At 46.2% G+C, this 14,818-nt stretch overlaps 1 protein-coding gene across 7 annotated transcripts in view; it reads left to right on the top strand.

Moving 5' to 3' along the window:
• Nav2 (neuron navigator 2) overlaps nucleotides 1–12,490 on the top strand; it is a 379,713-nt gene extending 367,223 nt beyond the window's left edge. For all 7 annotated transcript variants that reach the window (XM_058576946.1, XM_058576948.1, XM_058576945.1 and 4 more), the window contains 2 exons: nucleotides 5,853–6,056; nucleotides 9,071–12,490. In XM_058576946.1, the coding sequence (XP_058432929.1) occupies nucleotides 5,853–6,056; nucleotides 9,071–9,196 (330 nt within the window). In that variant the 3' untranslated portion in view covers nucleotides 9,197–12,490. The remainder of the gene's footprint in view (nucleotides 1–5,852; nucleotides 6,057–9,070) is intronic.
• The last annotated feature ends 2,328 nt before the right edge of the window (nucleotides 12,491–14,818 follow it).

Genomic DNA, 14,818 nt, shown 5'->3' with positions numbered 1-14,818 from the left:
TTACTGGCTGTGTGACCCCAGGCAAGTCATTTACCCTCTCTGTGCCTTTGTGCCCTCATCCATAGGAGAGAATGATAATAGTATTTTTGTCACAAAGAGTTTATGCAAAGATTAAATGGAATCATGGCCATAAAGTGTTCAGCATGGTTAGTGCACAAGGAGAGGAATTGTACATGTATGCAGCACTTCACAGTTTGCCAAGTATTCTCATATCTGCAAGCCCTGGATTAGTATTGAGATTTTTTTTTTTTTTGTCTCTGGTTGAAGGATCTGGAATTTGAGTCTATGCCTTCTGAGCTAAATTCCAGGCCGCCTAGCTCTTGGGCCCCAAGGTACTTACTATCTGGCATCAGGATAAGGCTACAAGTCCCTCCTGCCCAGTAGCAGTTAGAAAGCACAAACTCTTTACTGCTCTCTCAGTGCAGGGCTTAAGTGGGAGCATACTATTTCATTGCAGCTTGGGGTGGTTTGTTTGCTGAGCCTAGAGGCAGCCTGAACAATTCCCGGGCTCCCAGCACCCAAAGTGAGTATTTAGCAGGCATCCGCACAGCTGACTCATCCAACAGCCAGCTCTGCCCCAGGGCATCTTTGTTTCCTAGGCACCTGGCAGGGGAGATAGAAGATACAAGACAGTGCTGCAGGCTGTGGAGGCCCGGGGAGCAGTGTGTCCCCCTATGCATGTGTGTGACAGTATAAGTTAGTAGTTCCCGCCAGTGTTTGTCCTTTGTGTACATTTGGGTAAACTTGGGGGGGGTATTCGACTGCTTTATATGAAATACCGTGTAGCAGCAGCGAAAGCTCAGAGGTACTCGGGACAAAAAGAACTTGGAGAGGAAGCTCTTGTGCTGCTTGTGACTGGTATTTGATTGAACTGGAACACGTGTGCTGCACAGTCAAGCCACCGTGCTGAGATATAAGTACCCTGTGAAGGCAGAGAGAAGCAAGAAAGTGGGCAGGCTTTGGCCAGCCCCAATTCACTGGCTAAGTGCTCTGTCAAATATTGCTTTCATAAAAGGAAGCATGACAATCTCAGATCTTTGCAGTGGAATCTCCCTAGGTAGATTTGCCATCTTGGGTAGATTGGCCATAATTGAGTCTCTTATCAGATGGGTTTGTTAGTTCCACAAACCCAAACAGCCACCCCATGACTCCTATCAGTCCATGGAAATGCTTCCTGCTGACTGGGTTTCTGCAGTCTGTTTTAGAAACCTCTCTCCTCTGTTCCTGAGCAGTGGCTTCCAGGGACCGCAGTATATGTGATTCCTTGCAAAACCCAAATTGCAGCAGGGGAGGGGCAACCTCGGCTTCCGTTTCCACCTCCCCTCTAAGTTCTCCTGCTTGTTGCTTCTTTACATCCAATGTATCTTCTGAGGAGAGAAGTGACAGCAGAATCCTCTGAAGAGCTCAGCAAATTCTGTGGAGTAAAGGCTTCCCTTGCCCAAGGAGGCATGAACTGCAGGGGAGCCCATCTCCACTCCAGCCTTGAGCTGCGCAACAGCAGGCCCCTTATTAGTTACCGGCAGTTGGTGATGTCAAGGCCCTTCTTTGGGCCTAAACTTAAAAGAAGGCTTTTGGGGCACGGCTGTGGAGGTGGGCTCAGGACTCCCCTTCTATTCTAGGCAAGGTTGCTAGTGGGGTATATTCTAGAGGAGCACTGGGTCTCTTTCCTACCAAAAGGAAGTGAGGCCACAGGTAGAAGGGACTTAGAGATAGCTGCAGAACTACCTGTCCAACAGCCACATCAGTGTTTATAGCAGCACAATTCTCAGTAGCTAAACTGTGGAGCCAACCTAGATGCCCTTCAGTGGATGAATGGATTAAAAAAATGTGGTATATACACAATGGAATTTTACTGAGCAATTAAAGAGAATAAAATCATGGCATTTGCAGGTAAATGGATGGCACTGGAGAAGATAATGCTAAGTGAAGTCAGCCAATTCCAAAAAAACAAATGCTGAATGTTTTCTCTGATATAAGGAGGCTGACTCATAGTGGGGTAGGGAGGGGGAACATGGGAGGAATAGATGAATTCTAGATAGGGCAGAAGGGATGGGAGGGAAAGGAAGGGAGCAGGAGATTAGCAAAGATGGTGGAATTTGATGGACATCATTATCCAAAGTACATGAATGAAGACACGAATTGGGTGTCAACCTACTTTATATACAAACAGATATGAAAAATTGTGGTATATATGTGTAATAAGAATTGTAATAAAAAAAAATAGTTCCTTGTAAGGCTGGAAAAGTCATCATTTTCTTGGGCAGTGAGGTCACATGAAGGCCAGTCCTCCAAGAGTATAAGGAGCAGTGAAGGGAGGCAACCAGAGTTAGCAGTCTACCAGCTGCCTCAAAAGCAAGCCCCCCGCCCATGTCCTAAACCAGGGGCCTCTTTGTCATGCTGAATCCAGGGTACCTTATAGAAACTGCTAATTCACAAGGGAAATTGCTGTGTTCTTTGTGCCTCTGGTTTTGAAGGAAAGCTTGCTGATATTCATGAGAGCCTGCTTATAGACAAACCAAGGCTTGCAGAAGTTCCCAAATCTCACCAAACTCACTCAGTGGGGTGTGATAGAGTAAGCACTGGAGCAAGGACTGTCTGAATTCTTGTACACATCCTGCATGGGCCAGGGAAAGGGTTCCCATTAGGAGGGAGGGGCTGACTGAGGAATAAAAGCTAAGAAAATAGTACTAGAAAATAACCACAGGACACCAGATGTGTGGTTTCAGAGCTAGGGCAGCAACAGGCCAAGTTGACCAGAGGGATGCAGCTTCTAATGAAGAAAGGAGCGCCCGCCCTTTTATTTATGTCAGAACAGATCAAAAGGATTTGATAGAAAGTTCTTTGCAAAAACAGGATAGAGGTGGGGGCAGGTAGGCTGCTCCGTTTTTAACAGGTCATGACCACCTCGGGTACTGTGAGGGACCTTTTGGCAGAGCTGGGTGAGAGTTCACATGTATTAGGGTGTCCCAAAATCAGCAGGGGTGCTACTGGAAGTTCCCAGATACCAGATCTTCACACTCAGTGGTTTCCATGCCATTCTAGTCCATGCACATTTCACGGTTGGCTTCCTACACTGAATATTCTGGATATTTCCACGCTTTTTCAGGCTGTCCTGGGCATCCTGTATCTCTACCAGGAAGCTTCAGATAGCTCATGAGCAAAGTGTTATGTTTTATATAGCAGAGTTCTGTATGCAATTTTATTTGACGAAAGGATTCCATTATCTTAAAAAATAATTGTAGCAGGGCACAGTGGAGCATGCCTGTAATCCAAGTGGCTTGAGAGGCTAAGGCAAGAGAATCATGAGTTCAAAGCCAACCTCAGCAAAAGCAAGGCACTGAGCAACTCAATGAGACCCTGTCTCTAAATAAAATATAAAATAGGCCTGGGGGTATGGCTCAGTGGTCAAGTGCCTGGTACTCAGTGGTCAAGTATCCCTGGTACCCACCAAAAAATAATAATTGTAAGTTCCCCTCTTCTTGGTGTCCTCTGAGCCCATGTGTGCTGGGCATGAGTCATTTGCTCTTCATGTAACCCAGCCTCATGGCCAGGAAGTGGCTAAGCTTATAAACTGAGAGGTGGAGTCCATAGAATAGGTTCTGATGGGGTTGCCACACACTGTGAGCCAGGAAAGAGAGCTGCACATGGTGGCAGGATTAGTGGCAGTGGGGTCAGGGGGAAACTGTCCCTGCTGTAACTGGACCTCACCATCCCCTTACAGACAGCCCCACTAACAGGCACATCCATGCCAGGAGATAATGTGGTATTGCCCCCTAGTGGACACCAGTGCCCCCATGTGCTTCTAGGAGCCCTATGCATCCTACAGGGCCAGAGGAGCCCGGGTTTTACTTGACACTGTCTTAGCTCCCTGTTCCCATTCTTTCTCACCCAGTGGGGATACCAGGCTCCTTCCTTGCCTTGGGGAAGGTGATTGTTCTGTCTCTCTGTCTGTCCAACTGTCTCTGCCACTGCCCTTAGGGCTCTGCAGTGGAGTGAGGAGCTTTATGATAGTTCCTTTGCTTGCCACAGTACTCATTCAGCCATTCATCACCTGGACTTGAACACGTCCAGCAGTAAGTAGGGAGGCTTATAAAAATATTTTCTTTCCTTACAGATGATATTAGCTGCACCTAATGTGCATTTGTCTTATGACTCAGCCCCAGTCCTGTTCCCCTTTGGATCAGTCACTGGAGATACTTGCCAAAGTACTCTACAGTTTATAGAGCAACTCAAGAGACTCAGTGCCCAGGGCAGGACAGGTGCCAGAGGGACCCGTGGAGGGGCAAGCATGGGGCTGTTTGTCAATTGCCACGCCTGCTGTGAGACCCTGGGCCGTTGCCTGTTTGGGGGCCTCAGCTTCCCCATCTGTCAATTGCAAGTTGAGTTAGAAGACTTTTCAGTCTGGTTTCTTTGAGGCCCAGGAGTTCCTCAAACCACTCAGTGGGGGGGGGGGTCAGGAATAAAGAGCAAATATATGAAAATTGCTGGGCCAGATGACCTCTAGGACTTCCTGAGCTGTATCCTTTGAGATTCTGCAGCTTTGAGCATCTCCTCCTGTGGCCAAGGGAGAAGACAGAGCAGTAGCTATCAGAAAAGAGAGGCCAGTTTAGCCTCACACATGTGAAGTGTAGCTTGGAACAGTTCCATTAGGGAGTTCTTGGATGGAGAAATTTCTAGAAACTGCAGGATGTTTCTAATCTGGAACAGCCACCTTGGGCTGTAAATATCCCTAACTGCTTCTGTTTTCTCTTTTCTCCTGTCACGTATGTGTATGCACACATACCCCTTCCCATAATCCCCTCCTACTCAGACTATGAATTGCCTAAAGACTAAATTCCCAAGCTTGAGACTCAGCCTTGCTCCAGGTTGAGGAAGACATAGCAACAGACAGAGCACTAGACGGGAGGTGCCTACAGCACAGACATTATGTCTAGACAGCAGTGAGGTCATAGGAGGCTCTAGGTACTCTGAGTACAGAAAGAGGCAACACTAACACAGAGGTGAGCCTGTCCAAGATGGGACAGAGTTGTGGCATCTTGGACAGAAGTCTAGGGTGGCTCAAGTGATGGTGGGAGTGGGCCTTGCTAGAGGGAACCATGAGCCCTGCTCAGGCTGATGTGCTGACATCTGCTGCACAGCTCAGTCTCACTTCAGGTCTGTCTAGGCACATGGCTCTTGCTGATGCACAGGAGTTCAAAGCAGAATCAGTCAGTTGAGGTGGAAAGGGAATGACCCAGACAAGGGAACTGAGTCCCAGGTTCAGTTCCATCACCTCTCTATGACCTTCTATGATCGGCTCTGCTCTTTAGGCCCCAATTTCCCCAGCTGGTAAATGGGGTGGGGCTGGGTGGCCCAGCACCTTCCAGCAAAGCAGCCTATGACTCAGTTGTGGGTTTTTGAGTTCACAGCCCAACTCTGTTCTGCTCTCAGCACCTGGCTGGCTGAGTACCTCTTTCCAACTGCACATTCAGTGACATGTTGCTAGTTTGAAATTGGCCCCCTGGTGGGAGTATTTATACCATGGAAACAGGCAAATACTGCAAATCAGGCTGTTTTTCTCCCTAGTGCCAGTTTTCCAAGTTGGACCAACAAGGCCTAGAGGTGAGGGTTGCCCAGTGAGTCAGCAGCAGAGCTGAGAATAAGCACTAGTCAGACTGATTCCAATGCCTGTGCTCTTGACCACTAGGTCCTGCTACCTCAAGCTACTCACATCTTAGATAGCTTCCCTAGTTTGGAATTCTGGGAGTGGGATAATGCTGGGTGTGGGAGTTTTTTTCAGAAAGCTGTGGAATTGGGATTGCCAATGAGGTCTCAGCCCCTGTCCAGACTGATCCTTCTTTGCCTATTTCCAGCTCTATGGAAGGCGTGCCCCCTGGGAGGATCCTGCCAAGTGGGTGATGGACACCTACCCATGGGCAGCCAGCCCACAGCAACATGAATGGCCTCCCCTGCTGCAGCTACGACCTGAGGATGTCGGCTTTGACGGCTACTCCATGCCTCGCGAAGGGTCCACAAGCAAGCAGGTGCCCCCCAGTGATGCTGAAGGAGACCCACTGGTGCGTTTCAGCTCCCTGCAGCTCAGAATTCAGAGCATTTAGCTTATGGTGGGCGTAATTCAAGGCACCCTGGAAATGTGAAGGCAACTAGGCCTGGCCTTGCTGTAGAGGGCTGGGCCTACCCCAAGATTAGGGACAGTTTTGCCAACATTTTGTTCTATGGTTTTAGGTTTTCATTAAAGCCTTTAACCCTCCTGAAACTTTTTTAGCATAAAGTAAAATGTTAAGAGTTTGATTTCCTTTTCCCCCCCACTAAATGACCCTATACCTATTGTCACTACTGTACTGTTCTCACTCTGATTTGAGATGCCACCATTATCACGTATTATCTTATTCCTCTGATGTCTCCCACTAAAAACTGAGCAGAGGAAGAGCATGCTAAGGACCCAGAAACTAAGCCAAACAATGAGGAGCCTAGGCAGGGGAGGTTTGAGGACAGGAAGGATTCACAGAGGGCACAGGGGCCTGAACATGGGTCCCCTGGCTGATGAGATGATCTTTGAGCATTGTATTTACTCTTGTCATTGCTGAAGTCTTTCAGAAGTACCTAGACCAGTGATGGTAACACCTCTAAACAATTCTGTATTCTCTACCAATGTAGGGCTCATGCATGGTTTCACTGCTAAATTAGACCTAGCCAACCAAAAGCCCTTTATATCAAGGAGGAAGCAAACATATCAAAACCTCCCACAGTTAAATGACTATTGTTATGTCTAAAATTTAGCTCCAAGCTTTTCTGGCAGCAATGGCAAAAAGAAAAACACAGCAGAGATTATTACTTGCATTACCTAATGAAAGAAAATCATGAGTTACAACAGGATTAAAAGACAACTGATTCACTGTGCTGTCCTTACTGCACATTTGACTTGCCAGATAAAATAAAAATAGTAATAATAGGGTTGGGGCCATACCTTGGTGGTAGAGTGGTTGCCTAGCATGCACAAAGATCCCAGTCCTGAAAAAACATATATATATATGATAATAATGATAGTTATTTGTGTTGTCTGCCATCCATGTCTACAATGTAGGGGTGATCCCATTGATTTAAACAGGAACTGTATTTAAAGGAGTCGGTGTTTGTTGTTTCTATGTATAACCTAGTTAAACAATGGCTTCCTGAAGGAAACAAGCATACTTGAACAGCCATTTGTAACGTAACCACTGCCGAAGGCCAAGGTCATAGTGGTATTTTTGAGGTGTTAAACGCCTGGCATCTTAACCAAAAAATAGGATTTAGGGTCAGAGGCAGTGGCACATACCTGTAATCCCAGCAACTCAGGAGGCTGAGGCAGGAAGATTGCAAGTATGAGGCTAGCCTTAGCAACTTAGTGAGAGCCTGTCTCAAAAGTTAAAGGGTTGGGGAGGGGCATATAGCTCAGTGGTAGAGCTCTTGCCTCGAATGTGCGAGGTGCAATCCCTCATATATGTATATACCACCCTCCCCCCCACACACACACACAAGCACTCACACAATTTAGGCTATCTAGAGGAAATAATGGCTAGCCCACCCCCAGTTTTTCTTAGCTGGGGACATTTGTATCACCGACTGACCTCAGGAGGCTCCTAGGTAAGACCTGGGTTTCTCAGAACAGTCATGCAGAATCCTGTCTCCAACCCCGGGACCTTGGGAGCTGTGTCAGTCCAGCCACCACCACTTACCAAAGTATAATATACCTGGTATTTCTCCCCAGTCCCATTCTTACTGCCCAGGCTGTGGGTCTCTGTGATGATAGCTTTCCTGCTTCCTCGTGCTCTCCCTCATGAGACTGAGAACTCCGTAAGCATGAACTAACTTACTTTTATTCCAGAACCAAACACCATGGTAACACCAGGAATGTTTGACAAATGAGTAGCGAATCCCAGTGCCACTGGCTGGCTGTTGTGACAGCTCCACCTCTCCTCTGGTTATAGCTCTGCAGACAGACACCAACTGATGGTGCCAGTGGCCTGGCTCCCCAGGGAAGCTGCACAGCATCCTGAGAGGGAACTGGCTTTCACCCAGCACACCTGGCCTTAACCCAGAGATGCCCTGTCTCCTAACTTACTCGCTCTATGAAGTATAGAGCACATAAATTATAGTTATAAGTAAAATAAAAGTTTCTGATTCCCCCTCTCCATTCCCCAGGGGTCAATAGAATGTAGAGCAGGGAGAATTTATGAGATAAAGCAGGGAGGATATATAAGCTCCTCCCCTTCGTTTGGGTAAAGATGCAACAGATCAAATCCGTGATCACTTGCTGCATGCCTGGCCAGCCCATTCCTAAGGGGTTCATACATGTGTCATTCCTTGCTTTGGCCCTCTGAGGTAGGTGCTGCTGTACCTGCCACAGCAGATGGATGAGGGAGGGGTGGCTCAGGCACTTTATGTTATTGCCTCAAGGTTCCTGCAGCATGCTCCATGCCTCCACTATCTGAGGCTCTGCTCATAGCTGGCCTCGCCCCTGTGCCCTGCAGAGGGGTGGCTGGAGCACAGCTGGTTCCAGGCTAACTTTATCCAGAGTTCAGAATAGGCTTTCGGTCCCGTCAGAGGGAGTGGGATGGGGCATGCATTTTAGATGTCAGTGATGCTACTGTGCATTTCAAAAGCAAGGGTACTGGAATGTCATCTTGGCCCTGGCTATGTGCTATGCCTGGTAAGGCATGCCTCTCCCAAATAAAAATATATAAACGTGATCTTATAGAGGACCTTGTATTTTGTTTTCATTGCTCTGCATACTCTACATACTCAATGGGTACCATAACATTATAGATCAGGTGCTGTTATTACACACATCTGACCAATAAAGAAATAGGCACCAAAAGGTTAAGTAACTTACCCAAGGTCATGTAGCTAGTCAGGGCAGAAGCTGGGAGTTGAACGTGGAAGCCTGGCCCAGACTCCATGCTCTTGTCCACTGCTTCTGTTGTGAACTGCAGTCAGGGTGAGTCTGGAGGAGATGGCCTGAGCTTCCAAGAGGCCGGGTGGGCAGCTGACTAGGCCAACAGCTATTCACACCTCTCTGCTGTCTCCCCAGATGAACATGTTGATGAGGCTGCAGGAGGCAGCCAACTACTCCAGTCCACAGAGCTACGACAGTGACTCCAACAGCAACAGCCATCACGATGACATCCTGGACTCGTCCTTGGAGTCCACTCTGTGACAGGCGTCCAGCCTGGAGCCTGCTCTCCTCCTCATCCCATCCTCCTGCATCCTTCATGTCATCCTGAAGATAACTTCCTGAGCCAGCGCCCCCAGCCGCAGCTGTGAGCTGCAGAAATACTGAGACCCTTCGACCCTCAGCCTCGACCTGGGTGCAAGCATCCCAGGCCAGCCGCCTGGGATCACTTCCTTCCATGGTGAGAACTGCACTACCTTCTGTCGTACTCTAATTCTTGTTTTGCCTTGTTGCTGTGACCTCCCTAAGACACTGAAGATGCTTCTCGGGAAAGGATTGTCACCGTTGAAATGAAGAGTTTTCAGAAGAACCCACTGGAAGCTCTGAAACCAAACAGCATCCTGCCACGAGCTGCCCAGAGACAGAAGAGACTGGAACAAAGTTGGAAATATAGATAGCACGGCTTCTTCTCAGCATAGGCCCTCCAGAGTGGGTCTCGCCACCCGTGCCGCAGCCGCACCCACCTGCCCTCCCATCCAGCCCGCCACAGAAGAACTAACTGGTGCTAAATGGGGCACTTACTTTGGTCACCCTCAAAACACTGCAGAGCTCTGGCATAGGGAACCCTTAGGAGAAAACGCGTGCTTTTCTGTTTTTAAATGGTGCTCTCCTTCCCTGAGAGGTATTTTGCCTGTTCCAATTCAGCCCTCCACTTTGGGTCCATCAGCCCCCGATTGTCTGCAAGAGTGAGTGAGGGAGCGAGAATGCGAACCAGCAGGTGTGGCTGTAAATGCAGAACCGCATGTGTCTGTTTCCTTTCCGATATCTAATGAATCAGGTTTGTTGGTTTTTTGTTCTGTTTTGTTTTGTTTCCTGCAAACACTGTGTATATGTGAGAATTGCTCTATTTTGGAGAACAGGCAACCCCTCTAAAATGAGGATGAATCTCTCCCTTTCCGACTCATTCCTTTTGAAGATTTTTCTCCCTCCCTCTGGGTCAGAATCAATCCTTTGGTGACAGGACAAGCCACGGGGGTTGAGTTTTGGTTGGTCCCGCTGGGTTTGGGTTTTTAGTTGTCCATCTTCACAGTTCCACACGCTCCCCTCCTCCTGCTGCAGCTGGTGGTACCGTGTCCTTGAAGATGGACGAGGACCGGTCCTCCTCGTGTGGGGCGAGCCTTGGACCTTGCCTTCCCTTTTCGTCTTTGAGGGTTGAAGATGTGCTTCAACGCCTCGAGCACCCAGCCCCAGCCCAGCTGGGGTGGGGAGGTCACCTCACAGAAGACTTGCACTTTCCTCAGAACCAACTTGGTGCGGCTCAGCCAGGGCGGGGCAGCCACTGCCTCCCAGGAGCCCAGCCCCAGCCGTGCCTGACCTCTCGGTGCTGCCCTTCCCAAAGTGATGCCTTACTGGGTTTGTACTAACCGAGTTCATTCACCTGAGTGTCGTGTCGTGCCTGCCTGGGGTTTTTGTTTGGTTTTGATTTCCCCATCAAAGCAAACAGGGCTATGAAGTCATGTGTTCGTTAGGAGAACTCAACTCGCTGTGACTTTTCTCATCTAAAAGACTCATCTGTGTGGATGCTTGACCATGGGAAAAAGAAAATAAAAATCATCCATTTTTTAGGTTCATTGTCAGTCTCCAGCTGACAACCTGGCTGGACGGTGCTCTGCTCCTGCAGGAAAAGGCAGGAGTTCCCACCAGTCCACACAGCGTTGCTGGCACACGCCCTGAGAAACCCAGCTTGCCACCTCTTTGGCGCACTGGGATTTTCTTTGAGTGTAGTGTGTCTTTCAGGTTTTTTTGGTTTGTTTGTTTTATTGAAGAAAATCTTTATCAGGCCTCAGCGAGGGCATCCTTGTTAATGATCAGGGTTTTTATTCCATCTTTTGCATTTCTCTTTCCAAAGGTTTGTTTTTTTTTAGTTTCTTGACCCGAAACTGCTCACATCACTTGGAATGACACCATCTTCTTCCTCTTTGAAAGGACTGTGCCCCACTAACTGGTGAATAGAAAACCTTTCAACTCTGTGCTTCAGTCCCAGTTAAACTCAGACTCTGTTCTGCTCAGCCTTCGTTAGTCATCTGGGTGTTAGTGTGTCTTGTTGTTTTTTGTTTGGGGTAAGATTTTGAATCCCTATGTTTAGCCTGTGTCCAGGGGGCCAAACCCTCAGCCTTCCTGTAAACCTGAAGGGTGGCCCTTCTCAGACGATTTATCTCCCAGCAATGACCTTACACTCTCATACTGTGAATTTGGGAGGAGGTTAACTTGACCTTCTCGTGGGCAGTTTTCCCAGTCACCCTGTGAGTAGACACCTGCCAATACTGTTTGAAACATTTTTGTCTTCAGTGACACCCTCTCTTTTTCTTTTTTCCCCCCTGTCCTAGACTTCCCTCCCACTGGGTCCAGGCTCAAAACCAAGACCTCTGTGCCTGGTGCTGCCTGATGAGTGAGCAGTGATTCCACGTAGCAAACCCTTGTGTGATTCACAACTCAGTGTCCTTCCTAACATTGTGGGAAGCAGGGTTGTCTAATATGCACCGTTCTTATTTTGGCCATATTTTTACATCAGTGTCACTCACCTTTGACAAAGTGACTTTGTACTCATTTAGGGCTCTGTCTAAAATGCTTCCATTTTGCCTTTTTATACAGTTAGGCTAATTTTGAAATGTATGAAATTCTATGCAACAATTTATGTTGAGTTACCAATGGAAGCCAAAAGTTTTCTTCCCAAACTGCCAAGAATTATACAGGCCATAAATGAGATGGGAATAAACCTTTTAATTTAAGGTTGGGAATGGGGTGGGGTGGGACAAGGAACAAGACTTGCCTAGACTCTTGTCTTATCTTGGGGACATTTTAAATTTTATTGTTTAATGCTTAAACTTCAAAATTCTGTGTATTCAAATTTGATTGTGGTGAAATCTATTTCAAAAGGAAAAAATAATAATCCAACTTTGTGGATATTCAACGGAAGGTTTGCTGTTTTGACCTAATTGTTTCCAGTGGAGCAGTTTATGAAATATGTTCTATAAGATGTACATTTTTTCATTGTAACATAGAAATTGTAAATAATTGATTAAAGTGCTGCATTTTGATGAATTTTTTCTAGCCATTTTTAAAGAGAAAACTAGGAATTGAGTATTTTGTGTACGGTATGTTTCCACCCTCCCTTCCCTCCTCCTTCCCCCCTCCCTATTTAATTTTCATTTGTCATGAGGTTTTTGGATTTGCCAATGATCTGCTGGAGATCATGCCCCACGTCATAGAGAATAAAGCTGATGATTGTACCAGTCTTAAATTATTCATGATTCAATAAAATTGATGCTTATTTATTCAGATTAGTGGTTTGGCTCATCTGTGTTACAGCAAGATCTCCTTGGAGTTCAACTTCATGCCAAGAGCAAGTCGATCTTCTCTGGAGGCAGCAAACACAGGGAAAATCCAAAACATTGATTTGCAAGCCCATCTTTGCCAGGATGTAATCATTATACCATCTCTTTTCAATGAAGTTATCACAGCTCACTTGGCACTTGTTAGAAATGCAGAGTTCAAATCCTGTCAGTCCTTATGAATAAGGAGGATCTTGTAGAAATATGGGTGCTGATTCAGAAGGTCCAACGGCACCCTCAAGATTCTCAATTTCTTTTCTTTATTTTTTTTCATTCAAAAATTTTTTAATTATGCATGTTTATGCAGCATGCTACTTTGCTACATGTATACAAATGTGTATGATCAAATCAGGATGATGAGCATTTGTCTCTTTAAACCTTGACCATTCTTTTTGCACTGGGAAACTTCAAACTATTCCAGTTCTTTTTAAAACACACATTAAATTGTAAGCTAGTCACTCTGCTGTGTTGTAGAACACTAGAACTTACTCTACCTAAATGTGTTGGTAATTGTTAATCTCACCTTCCTCTACCCCTCCTCCCTGTTGCTCGTCCCAGCCCCCTAGTAATTACTAGTATGTGCTCTTCAACTCTGAGATCAACTTTTTATCTTCTACATATAAGTGAAAACATGCAGCATCTGTTTTCCTGGGCCTGGCTTGACTCTCTGAACATAATTTCCTCCAGTCCCACCTGTCTTGCTGCAAATGCCAGACTCTCCTTCTTTATGGCCCAAGAGCACTCCATCACGTGTTCCTTATCCATTCATTGTCAAGAGACTCTATATCCTAGCTATTATGAATAGTGCTGTGGTAATTATGGGCATACAAGTATCTCTTTGGAATACTGATTTCATTTCCTTTGGATGTACATTAGTGGAATTGCTGGATCACACGGTAGTCTATTTTTAATTGTTAAGGAACCTCCATACTGTTTTCCATAGTAGCTGCACAAATTTACATTTCAACCAACAGTAATAAGAATTCTCTTTCTTCACCTCCTTGCCAGCATTTGCTATTTTTTGTCCTTTGGATTATAGCCATTCTACCTGGGATGAGATGCTGTATCAGATTTTCAACTTCTAACACTCCTGGGGGTGTCAGTGCTCTGCTCCCAGGACCATACTCAGGAGCAAGCAATGTCAGTATCCATCTGGCCCCCACTTGACCCCTTAGCATGAGAGAGGTTTTTATTTTTTATTTTTTTAAATGCACTGAGTACCTACTAATTGCCAAATGTTTTCCAAATACTCCAAAATAATTTGCAAAATGACCTTGGGGAGGTTTTCTTACTCTCATTTTACAAATGATAAAAACAGACTCGGGACTTGACAAGGAACCTGTAGGTAAAAGGTGAGAGGACTGGAATCAGCCCCACCTTCTGGTGTCAAGTCCTGCCTCAACAGGCTGTCTTGGGGGGCCTCTTCCACATTGCGGTGGTCATCCACAGCAGACACATTTGGTGGGAGATGACATCATACCTTAACATTCACTTTTAAGAGCAACAACAAAAACTTTAAAGGCCTGGTTGGAAGCAGAGTCGTGTGAACTCACAGTGAAATCCATCCTATACAGCTGGTTCAACTGCTGTCTACATGAAATGTCTAACCCATTATGCTTGATGATGACCCAGCCAGTGGGGATATAAAGAATCCAGATGTTTAGCATGGGCAGTTCTTAACGTTTATCCAAAAAAAGAAAAAGAAAATAGTGATTGGAAGATGGTACCTGGTTTGGCAATGAGAAGTCTTGAATTTCAAGATTTTCCATGTCAAATATGTGATAGCATTGCAACACAATAAATTCTGCTGTTTCCTAGGAAAGGGGACCATCATACAAGTGTATGGTGGGCCAGATGACTTTAAATAGAAGGGAAGGAGGAGAACTTGCCAGACATTGTAATGTAAGTTTCATTTTATCACATGCAATCACAACACCTGTGAGGGGGATATTTTTATCTCCACGTTACAGTGGAGAAAACTGAGCCTGAGTAATGTTAAATAACTTGCTATATGGTAGAAATGGAATTCTCAGTTTATTTGATTCTAAAATCTATGACATTTCTGCTTACAGAACTACCATCCATCTAGGTTGGACTTTGAGAGGAGGATCACCCAGCCCTTCTGTACATGTCATCTATTGCTCCTGTAACAAAGAACACCTGTAACAAAGAGCACTGAGAAAGGAAAAGATGGATATCAATTCCGGCCTTGGGTCCAGGTGTAGCAGTAGAAAATGCTGCGTTGCATGCAACTAAAACACTCTGGGGCCACTCC

This window comes from Marmota monax, unplaced genomic scaffold, assembly GCF_021218885.2.
Source record: "Marmota monax isolate L192 unplaced genomic scaffold, Marmota_monax_Labrador192_F-V1.1 WCK01_AAM20220418_F8-fsc00061, whole genome shotgun sequence".
Taxonomy (NCBI): domain Eukaryota; kingdom Metazoa; phylum Chordata; class Mammalia; order Rodentia; family Sciuridae; genus Marmota; species Marmota monax.
Note: the sequence above shows the minus strand (reverse complement) of the source record. Positions and strands in the feature narration are given on the sequence as shown.